General features: G+C 47.6%; 1 protein-coding gene across 4 annotated transcripts in view; it reads right to left on the bottom strand.

Annotated features, from left to right (window-relative positions):
- Positions 1–14,477, bottom strand: part of Nod1 (nucleotide binding oligomerization domain containing 1) — a 50,870-nt gene that overhangs the window by 13,975 nt on the left and 22,418 nt on the right. For 2 of the 4 annotated variants that reach the window (XM_078039903.1, XM_021722259.3), the window contains 8 exons: positions 14,285–14,459; positions 11,359–13,183; positions 9,349–9,432; positions 7,873–7,956; positions 6,975–7,058; positions 4,071–4,154; positions 3,130–3,213; positions 75–158 (listed from right to left, as the gene is read on the bottom strand). In XM_078039903.1, the coding sequence (XP_077896029.1) occupies positions 75–158; positions 3,130–3,213; positions 4,071–4,154; positions 6,975–7,058; positions 7,873–7,956; positions 9,349–9,432; positions 11,359–13,183; positions 14,285–14,459 (2,504 nt within the window). The remainder of the gene's footprint in view (positions 1–74; positions 159–3,129; positions 3,214–4,070; positions 4,155–6,974; positions 7,059–7,872; positions 7,957–9,348; positions 9,433–11,358; positions 13,184–14,284; positions 14,460–14,477) is intronic. The other 2 variants (XM_040291813.2, XM_013355982.4) reach the window with 2 other exon arrangements.

The following is a 14,477-nucleotide window of genomic DNA, read 5'->3' as shown; positions in this document are numbered from 1 at the left end:
TTGTGATATGTCAATTTTATCTTAAAAAAATATTACGTGAACGTCACAGTCTGGAAATTTTGGGGCTGAGTTACCATAAATGCTTCAATGTCTGGTTGACTTTCAGCATTTCTGCAAAGCTCTCGGCCACTTCATCATTGAGTTCATTTTGGGTCAGCCTAGAAAGAGAGGAAGTGATTACTCAGGAGGGTTGAGTCGGAAGACATTGTTAGTGAGTTCACAGAAGCCAGAACCAGGCCTGGGTCTCTCCAGCTCTGCGGCTAGTTGCTTGCTGAGAAGGCAGCAGAGTACAGGCTCCCAGCAGCCCCCCACCCCACACATATATGGAAACTCATTTCTAGTGCAGGTCCTGCTCTGAGTTCCTTCTTCGTAGCCCCCTGCCTGCCCAGGAGCCTGCACTCCTCACCCCCACTGAGCCTCCAATTTCACAGAAGAGAGAGCCACAGAGAACCAGGGCCAGGGCCTGGACTCGGGTCTCCTCCAGCTCCAAGACCCAGAAACATCGCTGACAGGGTGCTTGTCCAAGTCAAGATGAAAACCTGGGGAAACCCACCAACTGCATGGTAAAGTGTGCTCAGTGCTGTGCTCTGAGGCCAGTGGCAAAGGACCCAGGTTCAGTGACTGAAAGTTCAGGAAGCCTCTCAATTGCTCTTAAAACCAGCAGTGGTCTGGATAAGCACAGGAGTTCACGATGTAACTAGGGTCGGACCCTCTTTTTTCAGTGGATGAAGGAATAATGAGGATAATTGAATAGTATACTGTTTTTAAAAGTCTTCCCCTGAAGGGCCATGTGATCACTATCCAAATCTATTTTTTTTTTTTTTTTTTGGTTGGGGGAGTACTGGAGGATTGAATCTGGGCACTTGACCACTGAGTCACATCTCTAGTCTTATGGAAACTCATTTATTTAGAGACACAGTCTGAATTGTTAGGCCGGCTTTGAATTCTCTATCCTCCTATCTCAGCCTCCCAGGCTGCTGGGATTACAGGCGTGTGACACTGCGTCCAGCACTATCCAAATCTTAAATGTATTTCCCTTAAGACAAAAGTCAGGTGCAAAGATATGCATAGCAGAGCTTTCTACCTTGCAGTGTACACTGTGATATTAGCTGTCAAATGCAAAACTGGAATAATTTAAAGAACTGGTAAAATAATGAACAGCTATGCAACATTGTGTAGCCTTAGAGAGAGTGAGATAGATTGAACAAAGAAGATGGCAGAGAGCACAGTATTTGAGTGCTCTTACCAGGCATGGTGGCACACAATGTAATTCCAGGGACTCAGGAGGCAAGGCAGGAGGATGGCAAGTTTGAGGCCAGTCTCACACTTAATGAGTCTCTGTCATAAAATTTTCATTTGTTTGTTTGTTTGTTTGTTTACTTATTTATTGAGACAAAAATCTGTTTTATTTTACATATCCCTGATTGCTAGGGATGTTGAACATTTTTTTCATACAATTGACTATTTGTATTTCTTTTTGAGAAATGTCTGTTCTTTTGGCTATTTATTGATTGGTTTATTTGGATTTTTATATTAAGTTTTTTGAGTTCTTTATATAGTCTGGATATTCATCCCCTGTTAAAGGAGTAGCTGGCAAAGATTTTCTCCCATTCTGCAGATTCCCTCTTCTCACTCCTGTTTCCTTTATTGTACAGAAGCTCTTAAATTTGATTCCATCTGACTTATTGATTCTTGGTTTTATTTTTTTGAATTTTAGGTATCTTGTTAAGGGAGTTAGAGACTGCAAAAATGTGTTGGGATGATTATGTTTTCTTTTAGCAGTTGCAAAGTTTCTCATCTAATTTCTAGATCTTTGACCCATTTTAATTTAACTTTTGGGCAGGGTGAAAGATCGGGGTCTAGGTCCATTCTTCTACATCCAATTTATCCAGTACCATCTTTTCTCCAACATATGTTTTTGGCACTTTCACTGTGCTCAAATGAAATTATTGTATAATGTGGGTTTGTCTCTTTATCTTCTATTCTATTTCATTGGTCTTCATGTCTGTTCATTTTTTTTAGTTGTAGTTGGACATAATAACTTTATTTTATTTATTTTTCTATGTGGTGCTGAGGATCGAACCCAATGCTTCTCACATGCTAGGCAAGTGCTCTACCACTGAGCACAACCCCAGCCCTTCCTGTCTGTTTTGATGCCAATACTATGTTGTTTTTGTTACCAAAGCTCTGTAGTATTATTTGAGATCAGGAGAGAAACTTAATGTCATAAAGGGACATGTCAAATATGTACAACAGGCAGCTAAGATATTTTTAAATCCATTTGCTAAATGCTCTTCTACTTTGTATATATTTGAATAGAGAGAGAAAAATGGTTAGAAAGAAAAAAATCGTATTTGGAAAACATGAGAGAGGTAGTTTCAGTTCTTATTTTTCAAACTTCCATCCAACATTTTCAGTCATACTTGTTTTTTCTTCAAAAAAAAGCATATGTTACTTTTTCAAAATGTTCAAAGACTTTTTTGAGGAAAAAGAATTTAAAAATGCATTTACTGTCCAGTAGATCTAACATCAGAATACTCATAAAGACAACACTGGCATTATTTTCGGTAAACATCTGAGCAGAATCTAATACTGGGCCCTGGGTGGATGAAATAGAGGGTGTAATGCAACTTGCTCACCCATAAGGAATTTATGATACAGGAAAGTAAATAAAGGAACAACAAAAAGCACTCTCAGGTGGCACCATCCACTTAGTGCCCTGGAGTGCAGGGAGGAAGAAGCCAGGACTGGGGCTTCCGGTGACAGGTGATGGGTGAGGGCTGAGCAGGGGCACTGAAGGCCAAATGCTGATGCAGAGACCTGGGAAGGCAGGAGCTGGACTCTGCCAGGCGTATGGAGGATGTTCTGGGGGGATTCTTGGCAGTTCCAGTGGCCAGCCTTCTGGTTCTCCTGAGGCCAAGGATGGCAATAAGGATAAGACCGTAAACCCATAAGTTGCAGGCCCATTCACCCAGCTGTTTCTGAAAACAGCTGTTTTTGTTCTCTGGGAGGAAATTAAATGAGCCCTTGCAATTGAGAGGCACCTCTTCAGTAAAGATTCCAGGCTGTGTGTAAGCAGTCCCTGGAACAATTACCATGGCCCAGCCCTTCAAAATGACTGGCCATTACCAGAATATCTTCAGTGTCGTGTTCTGCTGCAGGGCCCTGGCAAGGCTCTTTCCTCCTTCTGTGGAGATACAGTTGGCTGCAAGACTAGGAAGGAAAACAACTCATTAGAGACGGGTTCACATTTGGCCTTGGCGTCAATACCGAAACAGTGGGGAAGCCTCATCTGGATGTGGCACCTCCCAGGCCAACCTGGGGGAGCACATGGAAGAGCTCAGTCATGTCAGCAGCTGCCCAGGCCTTGCTGCTAAAGAGTCATGCTCGGGACAGACACAAGACTGAAGACCAACTGCTCCAGCAGTGTCCAGACGGATAAAGGACACAGAACTCAGGTTTTCATACGCAGGGTAGAGGCTGAGGAGGCCAGGGCACTCCGCCACATTTGCGGGCCCCATCAATGAGAACCTGAGAAGTCTCTCCTGCTATTACTCCCACTGTCTTGGACTCCTTTCAATGGCACTTGGGACAGAGGCAGAGCTTGGGAGACACCAAGGCTCCAGGATTAGGCCACAGGCCTGAAGGAGGGTTGGGAAAGGGGAACTCCAATTCCAGAGGGGAGGGGTCCCCTCTGTCCCAGCACCATCATGAGGGAAAAGGGGCAGGAATCTATCAACTAGCATTCTTTTCAGTTTTATCTACTTAGGAATTCCTCCCTGATCTCCAACAGCACTTGAATGGCTGCAAAATATCTCACATCTTGATCTAGTTGGTGGCTACATTGATGTGAGTCTGCTAAAACTCCTTGAGCTGAACACTTAAAAATAATGTACTTTCTTGTTTCCCTCTTGCACATCAAGAAAAAAAATTAGAGAAAGAAAAATCACACCAGCAAATCCCTGACAAATTTGGAAAGCCACCAGCTCTCTCCCCACCAGCTCCTCCCCTGGAGAGCTCAGAATGGCCAGGATCCCTGTGGGCCTTGGAGCCCCAGGCGCAGCTCTTACCTTAGATTGATCAGGCTGGGGTGGTTCTTCAGAGCCTCTGCGAAAGCTTTGGCTCCTTCATCCCCTATTTGATTGCCCCACATCCTAAGGACAGAGATAGTCAGCTCAAGTTAGCTCCTCCCACTCGGCCAGGCTCCCCCTTTTTTTCTGTCAGTAGAGGCAGCTGTTTCACTCAGTCCCTAGAGCTGTGGCCTGGACATCTATTTCTCATGTTGGCCCCTAATGGATTGCTCTGGATTTCCAATGCAAGGCAGAAGCATAGAGAATAAAGAGCCCCGGGAACAGTGGTGCACGCCTGTAATCCCAGACGCTCAGGAGGCTGAAGCAAGAGGATTGGAAGTTCAAAGCCAGCCTCAGCAATGGTGAGGTGCTAAGCAATTTAGTGAGACCCTGTCTCTAAATATTAAAAGGGTTGGAGATGTGGCTCAGTGGCTAAGTACCTCTGATTTCAACACCCAACACCAAAAGAAAAAAAGAGAAAGAGAGAATAAACAGCAGTGGAGACCTTGTGAACAGATGTTGTCAATCAGGAAGTTGCACAATTAGAGACCAGGTCTCGCTGCAAAGTTTTGGAGAGCTGCCAGTTGAGAGTCTCAGCTCCTGATTGACTCAGAAAGGAACTACCTGCATGTCACCTTCAGAGTACAAAAGTCCATGCTGGCCTGAAAGGACAGCCATGTGCAACACTGAGTGGTACAAGCAGCACCTGCAAAGTGTCTTCAGGATGCAAGGGTCAGGACCCCTGGGCACCAACTGCATCAGCAGCATTCCTCATATGTGGAGAGAAATGTCAGGAAGTCAGGCACCAAGGACTGCTGCAATCTTGGTGGGCAGCTGCAACAATGAAGCTGACTTTTGTCCCCAGAATGGGTGATCTGAGATCTGGCTAACACGGTCTGCATGGTAAGGTGCCAGTCTCCCATCCTGGCTCTGCCACCTACTACCTGTGGATCCCTGGGAAAATTATATAACACAGTGGACCTCGGTCTCTTCATCTGTAAAATGGGTATGATAAGAGCATTCCCTCATAGAGTGGTTGTGTGTGAGGATGTGTAAGTTAACAGATGCAAAGCATTTAGAACACCATCCAGCCTGTAAAAAATGTCAGCTATTCCTAATAGGACAAGGGGCTTCCATTTACAGAAAGCAGTCTGCCCGGCCCACTCACAATACAACCATGGCTGCCTCAACAACAGGTCCAGCAGCTGCCTGCCTGCGTCCTTCCAGGCAAGGCCTGCTGCTGCCCCAGAACAAGAGTTTTAAGTTTTTGCTTAAAAAATGCAAAACTATACAACTGAATGGTATCAAATATTTAATAAGGTGGCAAACTACTCATGACCTGAAAGTAAGTGAAAAATGAAGGATAAAATTCTGTATATGTAGTCTGACCTCTACCCTATTAAAAAAAAATAATAGTGGGGGAAAGAGAAAGTGGGAGTGCTTCAATAGCTTCAAATGCTACCAGTAATTATTTCTGAAAAGAAAATTACTTTTTATATTTTCCACCGTTTTAAAACAAAATTACCATTATTTTTATAATCTCATAGAATTATAATGATACGTTCAGAAGCTTCTTAACCTCAATGAGATGCCACCTGTCATCCACTAGGATGGCAGTTACTATTAAAACAACAAGTGTTGGTGAGGATGCCGGGGAGCAGGATGGGAATGTAAGACGGAACAGGCACCTGGAGAACAGCACAAGGCCTCCTCAAGAAATTAACAATAGAATCATCACAGAATTCAGCATTTCCAAAAGAATTAAAAGCAGGATCTCAAAGATTATGTCTTTGTATGCTTTTGTTCCTAGGAGCCTTATTCATAATAATTTGTGACAGTTAAATATGGAAGTAACCAAATGCTTGCTGCTGGATGGGTGGATGAGCTGTCCAATCAAAAGCCTCAGCTCCTGACTGTCTCAGAAAGGAACTACCCTGTGTCACCTTCAGGGTACAAACATACATACAATGGAGCATTATTCAGTCTTAAAAAGGAAGGAATCGCAGGGCAAAGTGATCCACGCCTGTAATCCTAGAGGCTCAGGAGGCTGAGGCAGGAGGATCTCAAGTTCAAAGCCAGCCTCAGCGATAGTGAGGCACTAAACAGCTCAGGGAGACCTTGTCTCTAAGTAAAATACAAAATAGGGAAGGGGATGTGGCTCAGTGGCTAAGTGCCCCTAAATTCAATTCCTGGTATGCCCCCACACACATAAAAAAAAAAAAGGAAGGAAGCTGGCATGTCACATGACCAACCTTGAGAATATCATGTTAGCTGAAATAAGCCATCACCAAAAGACAAGCACTATGTGATTCCATTTACACGAGGTGCCCAGAGTAGTCAAATTCAAAGAGATAAAAAGCAGAGCAGGGGTTGCTGAGGGCCAGGGGAAGGAGGAAAGGAGAGTTACTGCTTAATGGATGAAGAGTTTATTTTGCAAGATAAAAAGAATTTTGGAGATGGATGATGGTGATGGTTGTGTAATGATATGAAAGTACTTAATCCCACTGAACTGTACAATTAGCAATGGTGAAGATGGTCAATTTTATACATATTTTACTACAATTTTAAAAATTGAAAGAAAAAAAAACCTTCAGAGGATAGATTTCCTTAAAGTAAGAGCATCTGCCTGTGTTAACCACCACATAGAGCTAGAGAAACTCCCTCCATTTGCTGGTGGCAATAATGCTGAGTTTGCATGACTTAAACATGTCTGTGCAGTCAGATTTATAATCAACCCTGGGTCTTCCCACACCATTTCCATGCAGAAGCTGCTGGGACATCTCTCTTTCTGCCTCCTCACAGCCAGACCCAGCAGTCCCGCTACATTGATGTACAAAAGACCACTGGGCGCCCACATACACCCAGGAGGTCACACACCCCATGTGTGCGTCCCCTTCTACTCACCCAATCTCAGAGATGGATGTGCTGTTCTTCACAGCCAGGGCCAGCCACTTCCCTCCTTCGCTCGATATCTTGTTTTTCCCCAGTCTGCAGAGAATTCCCGCACAGTCAGCCTCCAGCTGTGCAGTCGGGACTCCAATAGGAGCCTCCCTCCTCCCCAGCTTGGAGCCCCTCCCAGCCCCTCTTGCCAGTCTGTTCCTGCTCCTGGGATGTACAGCAGCCAAGCCCTGGGCCTCCTCTTAGGAAGTCACCTGAAGCCTTGGGGATAGCCAGACAGGGGTCCTCTGCAGGGGACAGCCCATAATCTCTGCAGAAAGTTAGTGACCTGAGCCCTCCTGGGCTTCTTTACATGGCCTCAGGACCATCTATTCCACCAGGAGGCCTGAAAGTGCCCACTTCAATTACTCATGATCAAGGTGTGCTTCCATCGCCAGGTGGACCAAGGCACTCTGTCACCTTTGGCAGGGCATTTCTATGACAGGGCCAAGGATCAAGCTCTGGCTTGCCATCGTGTGATAAGTTCCCTGCGGATGGATACAGATCTTTTTCTCTAGTATTCCAGAAAGGGCGATAGGTCTTTCTTCTTGGTCAGTCTTTAATGAAATCGAAGTGCCAAGCTCTCCCTGCCTCCTTCCCCCTTCCCCCAGCTGGCTGTCCCTTCCAAAATCTGAGCCTCTGGCTTGGTCATGCTTTCTCTGCAGAACTAGCTCACTTTCCATACAACAGGTCTCCTGCATTTGACTGGCATGGTCCTGGGGCAGGCAGAAGACTTGAGGATAAAAAGGAGGATAAAAGCTGTTTACAATGACATTTATTCTTCTAATAATGGAAGGGGTGACCCAAAGAATCGAAGAAGAAAAGAGGCTACTAAGGAACTTCACACCAGACCCCACTTACTTACTTCAGGTGGGTGAGGGCCTTGCATTCATCCAGGATTTGGGCGACGTACCTGGCTCCCACATCCGTGATCTGGTTGTTGTATAAACTTGAAGAGAAAGCACAGTCAGGTCACTTAATGACTCCTGAGGTCATATGAACACCCGCTTTTCCTTTCAGTGTGTGCTGCTTACTGAGTTTCAAAGTGTGTTGAAAGGACACACAGGACTGTGTGGTCTCAGCCTGGCTTCAAGACCAGCTCCACCACTGGCCGCCTCTGTCTCAGTCTCTCTGTCTATAGTGGGGGTGACAATCATGGCTCCTCATGGGGTTGGTTGTCATGAGGAGCATGCAACATGGTGCATAGTCCTGGCTGGGAAGTGCTTGGTTCACCAAGCCATTCATGCAGATGATGATATGTCAATCAGCACATAGTCAGTCTCTTGAGGGGAAGAAGTTTCTCTCTGAAGACATTCTTTCATGTCTACCCCTTAGTCGTTTTTACCACTCAATTCCAATTCAGCAATAAGGCAGAAAAAAACTAAGCTGAGGCTTTGAGGACCCCAATGTCACACAGCATTCCTGAGTGGAAAGAGAGGTGACCCGGAATCATCTGCTTCATTGTCCTTGTTCCAAGAAGGAGCTGACTGAGGCCCAATGCAGCTGAGCAACCACTTTGGCTCACAAAATTGGTGGTAACCTGGGTGGGACAGGGTGGAGTGGGTGGGTAAGATCCCTTATCTCAAACTCCACAATCCCAAAGGCTCTGAAAACCTAAAGTGTCTCATAGTTGTTTTGGCAACCAATGTGAACCTATTTATGGTCTCTATTTACCCTACTTGGTCTGAATATTCACACATTTCTCTGCAGAAATATCAAGGTTAAGGATAATGGGGTGCTGCCCTGGACCCCTCTGGCCATGTCACTACTACAAAGCAAATACACCAAACCCTGATCCATGGCTTGGCCCAAGGGTTCTAGAGGAGGGATTATGGACTCACAGTATGAAAATCTAATATATAAACAGTATTTTTTTGGCAGGGGGATTACTGGGGATTGAATTCATGGGTACTCGACCACTGAGCCACATCCCCAGGCCTATTTTGTATTTTATTTCTCACTGAGTTACTTAGTGCTTTGCTATTGCTGAGGCTGGCTTTGAATTTGCAATCCTTCTGCGTCAGCCTCCAGAGCCACTGGGATTATAGTCATACACCACTGCACCTGGCCACAAACAGTATTCTAATGTTTACAAAACTTACTCCCATGTATTTCTTCCAATAACCAGGAATTAGATGACCTGCTTGGATTAGGATCCCCATTTATAAATGAGGAATCTGAGGCTCAGCAAGCTTTCAGGCTGAGGCAGCAACAGACCCCAGGCACTCGCCACCCACCACCCTGATCCTGGCCAATATGCTGGGGACCCACATGGATGGCAACTTCGGCCGCTTAATATCATTACTAGATAGTTGGCCTAGTGTTCCTGAGAAAGACATACCCCAAATACTCCAGGATTTTGTACTTGGTCAGCTCTTCACACAGCACCTTCACACCACTGTCTGTGATCTGGTTGACACTGAGTCTGAAACACAACAGCAAAGACAATGACAAATTAGGGCAGTTTCTAAATCAGAGGGAAGAGGCTGGGGTCAGTAAACCTCTGCAAACAGCCAGTGAGCAAATAATTTAAGCTTTGCAGGATGGTTTCCAGCCTCACCACTCAACTCTACAGTGTAAAGCAATCAGTAAGTAATCCAGTGGTACGGCTGAGTTCTAATAAAGCTTTATTGACAAACACAATCCATGGGTCGAATTTAATCCATAAGCTGACTTCTGTAATAAGTTAAAGGCCAAACAGGTAAAAGCTTGATTTTTAGGCCACATCAAAATGATCAGGTCAGACACTCCAGACCCTTCCCCCTATTGTAGCCAGATTGGTGGTGGTGTACAGTGTGCACATGTCCTGTATGGTCATCCCAGGTTGACAAAGGCTATTAGTCACTTCCAGTGTCTATGCTTTCTTAATAGAAACCTCCCTCCTTTTTTACTTGACATCCACATTTCAATTCCACCAGTGAAATTTAAGAAGCAGTATCATTAGCGGTAGTTGAACAGTCTTTTTAAAATAATGAGATTTGCTCTTTTTAGCCTTTTCCTTTGTCCTGGTGGCTAGATTGCTGAGCATGGGTAGCCATGTTGGGTCAAAGTGTAGAAGCAAGATAGTGAGAATGGCATTAGAACAAGGCAGAAGAGAACCTGGGCTTCTGATGGTTATGGAGACACTATACCAGCTCTGCATTACCTACCTCTAGCCTTTGCATAAAATAGAAATAAGCTTAAAACTTATTTAAGCCATCAAGATTTTGTAGTTTATCTAACTCTCAGCTGAAATGAATCCTATCAGGAACCCTCGGGGGAAATCAGAGAGCTTCCCCATGGTTGCCCATAGCCTCCTACTTTCCTGTGAGCTGTTTTTCCTTTCCTGGGGACAGCAGAATGGAGCAGGACCACCACACTGCTGCCAAGTATCTCTCATAGGATGGGTGCAAGGTGGCGCAGGATGACAGATTGCCAAAGGCTGCAGAAGAGAGAGTGATTGGCTGCCAGGGCAGAGGACAGGTTCCAGGCTTTCAATTCCCAGGCCAGAGAAGCCTGCAGCTCCTGGCACTCCACGTGCCCACACAGATTCCTCTCTGGTACTGGTACATCAGGCCCTGGGAGGCAGGTGCAAATCCCCACTGCTCTTCAGAAATATATGAGCCAAGTAGTAGAGAATTCCAGGCTGGTAAGACTGACAAGGTTTGTTCTATGCAGGAAATGCTAATAGACAAGAGCAGACTGGCCTCTTTCCTGAAAACCCTCAAATGGGAAAACTACCATGTGGCAGCGTTTTCACCAAGCTCTCCAGCAGCAAATAGGGCTGCTGATTTGACCATGGAAGGCAACTCATGCCAAGCAGCTCCAGGTCTGCTTTCTCTGTAGTCATGAAACCTCCCTCATGCCAGAAACTTTTCACAGGCTATCTTTCAATTGGTCTTCTTTATGCCATCTTTATTCTGGTTCTCATCTTTATTCCCCGTCTCAGCTATGTGATCTGAGTCAGTAATTATGTCCTCTGTGCCTCTGTTTCCTCATTTACCCACATAGAGTCGATGATAGTACCTACTTTATAGGGTGAAGAGCATTAAATGAGGTAATATTGGTAATGTGCTTCACCCATCCTCAGTAAACTGAGTTGTTCTTACTGTGATTGCTGGGATTATGAGCATCTCCTCTTTCCAGGGGAATTCACCAAGGCTCAGAGATGCTAAGCAGCTTGCTCAAGTGCACCCAGCTGGGGAGAACCAGTTCTGACTCTCTTTAGTCTTTGCCCTCTGCCACCCTGAAAGAGAGTCCAGATGTTCCAAGACCAGTGACTGTGAGTCCTAGGGGACAACAGACTAGGGGATCCTGACCAGTGATGCCAGTCCTGGCCCCATTCCAAGCCCCACCCCCACCCTTGTCTGACCTGATAACGGTGAGGCGGCTGAAGCAAGGCTGCAGCTCCCGCACACCGTAGTCGTTGAGATTGTTGTTGTCCAGATCAAGGGCGAGCTGCTTGCGGGAGTGGTGCAGGACGAAGGAAAGGGCACTGCAGTCAGCGGAGCAGGCATTGCAGAAGGTCAGCTTGAGGTAGTTGGCGCAGATGCCCTTGGCCGCCAGCTGCCCCACCTTCTGGCTCTGCGTCTCGTAGATACAGCGCAGCATCCAGAGGAAGGTGGGCATGGCCTGCACTTGGCTGAAACCCCCGGACTGACACCGGGGTAGGCTTTTCAGGTAGGCGCGCAGGCTGGCAAACAGGTGCCCCCACAAGGCCTTGCGCTTCCTCCGTAGGGTGGCAGCAGGCACCAGGTGCTGCAGGAGTTTCTGTCTGGCTTTGGACAACAGCCCGCACAGGAAGAGGTTGGTGAACTGAAAATGATCCTTGTTTTTGAAGGGATCAGAACGTGCCAGCCTGCCGCCCCCCAAGCACTGGAAAGGAAAGAAGGGTGGATAGCAGGACTCTACCGCTGCCTCCCCAGGAGGCGCCCACTCTTGAAAGAACCTGAGCAGCTCCCGGTGTCCCACCTTGTTGTCCACCACGAGAAAGAAGGCGGTAAAGAAGGCCTGGAGGGTGATGTGGAAAAACTCATAAGACTGCTGTCCCCCTTCAGGGGTCATTTCTGGGACGGCCCGCAGGAAGCCCAGCTGCAGGTCCCCCTCCTGCAGCTCAGAGGCCTGCACCTCCTCCTGGGTGAACACGAAGAGGCTCCTCTCCATGCCGCTATGAGCGACCTGCCCCAGCGAGCGCAGTGTGCGCCACCCCGCGCTGAAGGTCTCGGCCGGGCTTCGCGTGTTGCGCTGCACCAAGCTGCTGGGCTGCGTCCGGTTCAGATGGACCTCGGTGACCAGCAGGAAGACATCGGTCAGGGTCACCGTGCAGTCCGAAAGCTGCGGGGAGCCTTCAAGGGTGGTGTAGAAGTGCTGGAAGCACCGGAAGATGATCCAACAGAAGAGGGGCACGGTGCACAGGCTGCAGAGGTTGGGGTTGGCTTCCAGCTGCTGCAGCAGGCGGTCCTGCGCAGGGCGCTCAGGGAACATCTTCCGGGCATAAGTCTGCAGGTGGCTGGGGGAAAAGCCCCGGAGAAGCACCTTCTTCCGCAGGAGCTGGCGGGGCACCTCGACACCCGTGCGGGCCGTGAGCAGCTTGCTGGCGCCCTTGAGCAGCCTTCCGCTGAGCAGGTTGGCCAGCAGGACCAGCGGGTGGGCGGGCTCCCAGGGGCAGCAGCTGTCAGGCACGCGGCTCAAGTCGAAGTCCGAATGCAGCTCGTCCAAGCCATCGAAGGTGAAGAGGGCCACGTGGGGAAAGCGCAACAGGAAAGCAAACACCTCATCGGGGTCCTGCTCCGGGTAGCAGTAATGCTTGAAAAGCAGGTCCTGCAGGCACAGCATGTCACTCTCCTTGAAGCAGCTGAACATGCGGCAGCGGAAGTGGAAGAAGAACTTGACCCCTATGTCCAGCCGGCCTGAGGCCCAGAGGCTCTGCAGCCGCTGCAGCAGCATGGATTTGCCCACACCCGCGTCCCCAAACACGAAGATGGTCTCGCCCTGCTCGTTGAGGACGCCTGAGCTGTGGTCCAGGAGGCAGGACAGGCTGCCCAGGCTGCCCATGTTCTCGTTGCTGAAGCTCACCAGCTCCATGACGGTATCCATGTAGATCTCCTCCAGCAGCAGGTCCTCCTTTTGGGCATAACACAGCATGAATTTGGAGTCACAACCCAATTGGTGCCGCAGCTTCTGGGTGTACCTGCTCACTGGAGAGATGGGTGGCAGAGGCAGAGAGAGAGAGGTGGAAACCACATCAAACAAGGATCAAGGAGGTATCAAGGAGGAAAGGCAAGCCCTCAAGCAAACCAAATACCCCCCAGGGCCCCTGGGGTGCTCAGAGCAGGCATTCCTCAATGCAGGCCCTCTGAAACCTGGAAGAGCCCACACTCCAGAAACTGAGCATCTCCAGGTTTCCATCCCTCTGCTTGCCTTCCTTTTTAGCCCCGCTAGAGGGCGACACACTTCAACTGGGATCAGAGTCTGAGGCCTCTTGTTCCTCTGTAGTATTGTCACTGAACTCTAGCTGAAGACAGAAGCCCATACACTGCAGGGCCAGGCCAGATGGCCCTGCTTCCCTGCCCCATCCCTCAACCTTGTTCAAATACCACGAGCCAGTTCCCATTGGAAGTTTCACTGTTAAAGAAAAAATGACCCTGACCTTTGTTTTGCTTGCAACAAAGCTGTTAAAGCAGCTGGTCTCAAAAGCCAGAGGCCAAAATGATGAAATAACTGGCTAAAGGAACCAATGGAGAAGTCCTTTGAGAGGACTACTCACCATGGAATATTTTTCCTTTTTTCATAGGGGAAGGAGCACTAAGAGCCACATCCATGGCTGTGGATAGCAGCTACAGGAGCAAGTCCATCCCTGGCCCTAAAAGTCTGCTTGTTGGCCATTGGCCTTGTTCTCCCTAAAAATACACCTGGCTCTCTAGGTATGTTCTTTGCTTCTGTTTCCAAGGTCAAACTGTATTTTTTTTTTTTTTTGGTACTGGCAGTAAATTAAGGGGTGCTTTACCACTGAGCCACGTCCTTTTTATCTTTTATTTTGAGACAGGGTCTCGCTAAATGGCCAAGGCTGGCCTCAAACTTGCAATCCTTTTGCCTCGGCCTCCCTAGTATCCAGGATTACAAGCATGTGTTACAGTGCCTAGCAAGAATTAAATTAATTTTATTATCTGGTGCTATTCCAACTTGAGATGGAATATGAGACTGACTTTTATGCCCACTTGGGTCTCAGTGCTACAGCATTTCCAGACCCACTGTCCTTGTGCACAGGTACCTGTAGTCCCTCTGGAGCTGACTCATACCTGGGTCGGTATTGACAATATTTTTGCTCTGAATGAGCTGGGAAGGAGAGTAGCAGATCTCCAACAGCCATGGCCTGAGGTCCACATAAGCATCTGCGAGTTGCTGGAGCACGTAGAGGAAGAACTCAGAAACCTCCTCACCCTTGCTCTGGACCAGGTCCAGAAGTTTTCGGACCTGGTGGCAGCACAAGCA

The sequence above is a fragment of the Ictidomys tridecemlineatus genome, chromosome 2 (genome assembly GCF_052094955.1).
Source record: "Ictidomys tridecemlineatus isolate mIctTri1 chromosome 2, mIctTri1.hap1, whole genome shotgun sequence".
In the NCBI taxonomy this organism is placed as follows: domain Eukaryota; kingdom Metazoa; phylum Chordata; class Mammalia; order Rodentia; family Sciuridae; genus Ictidomys; species Ictidomys tridecemlineatus.
The sequence above is the reverse complement of the archived record's forward strand: the minus strand, read 5'-3'. Positions and strand labels throughout refer to the sequence as shown.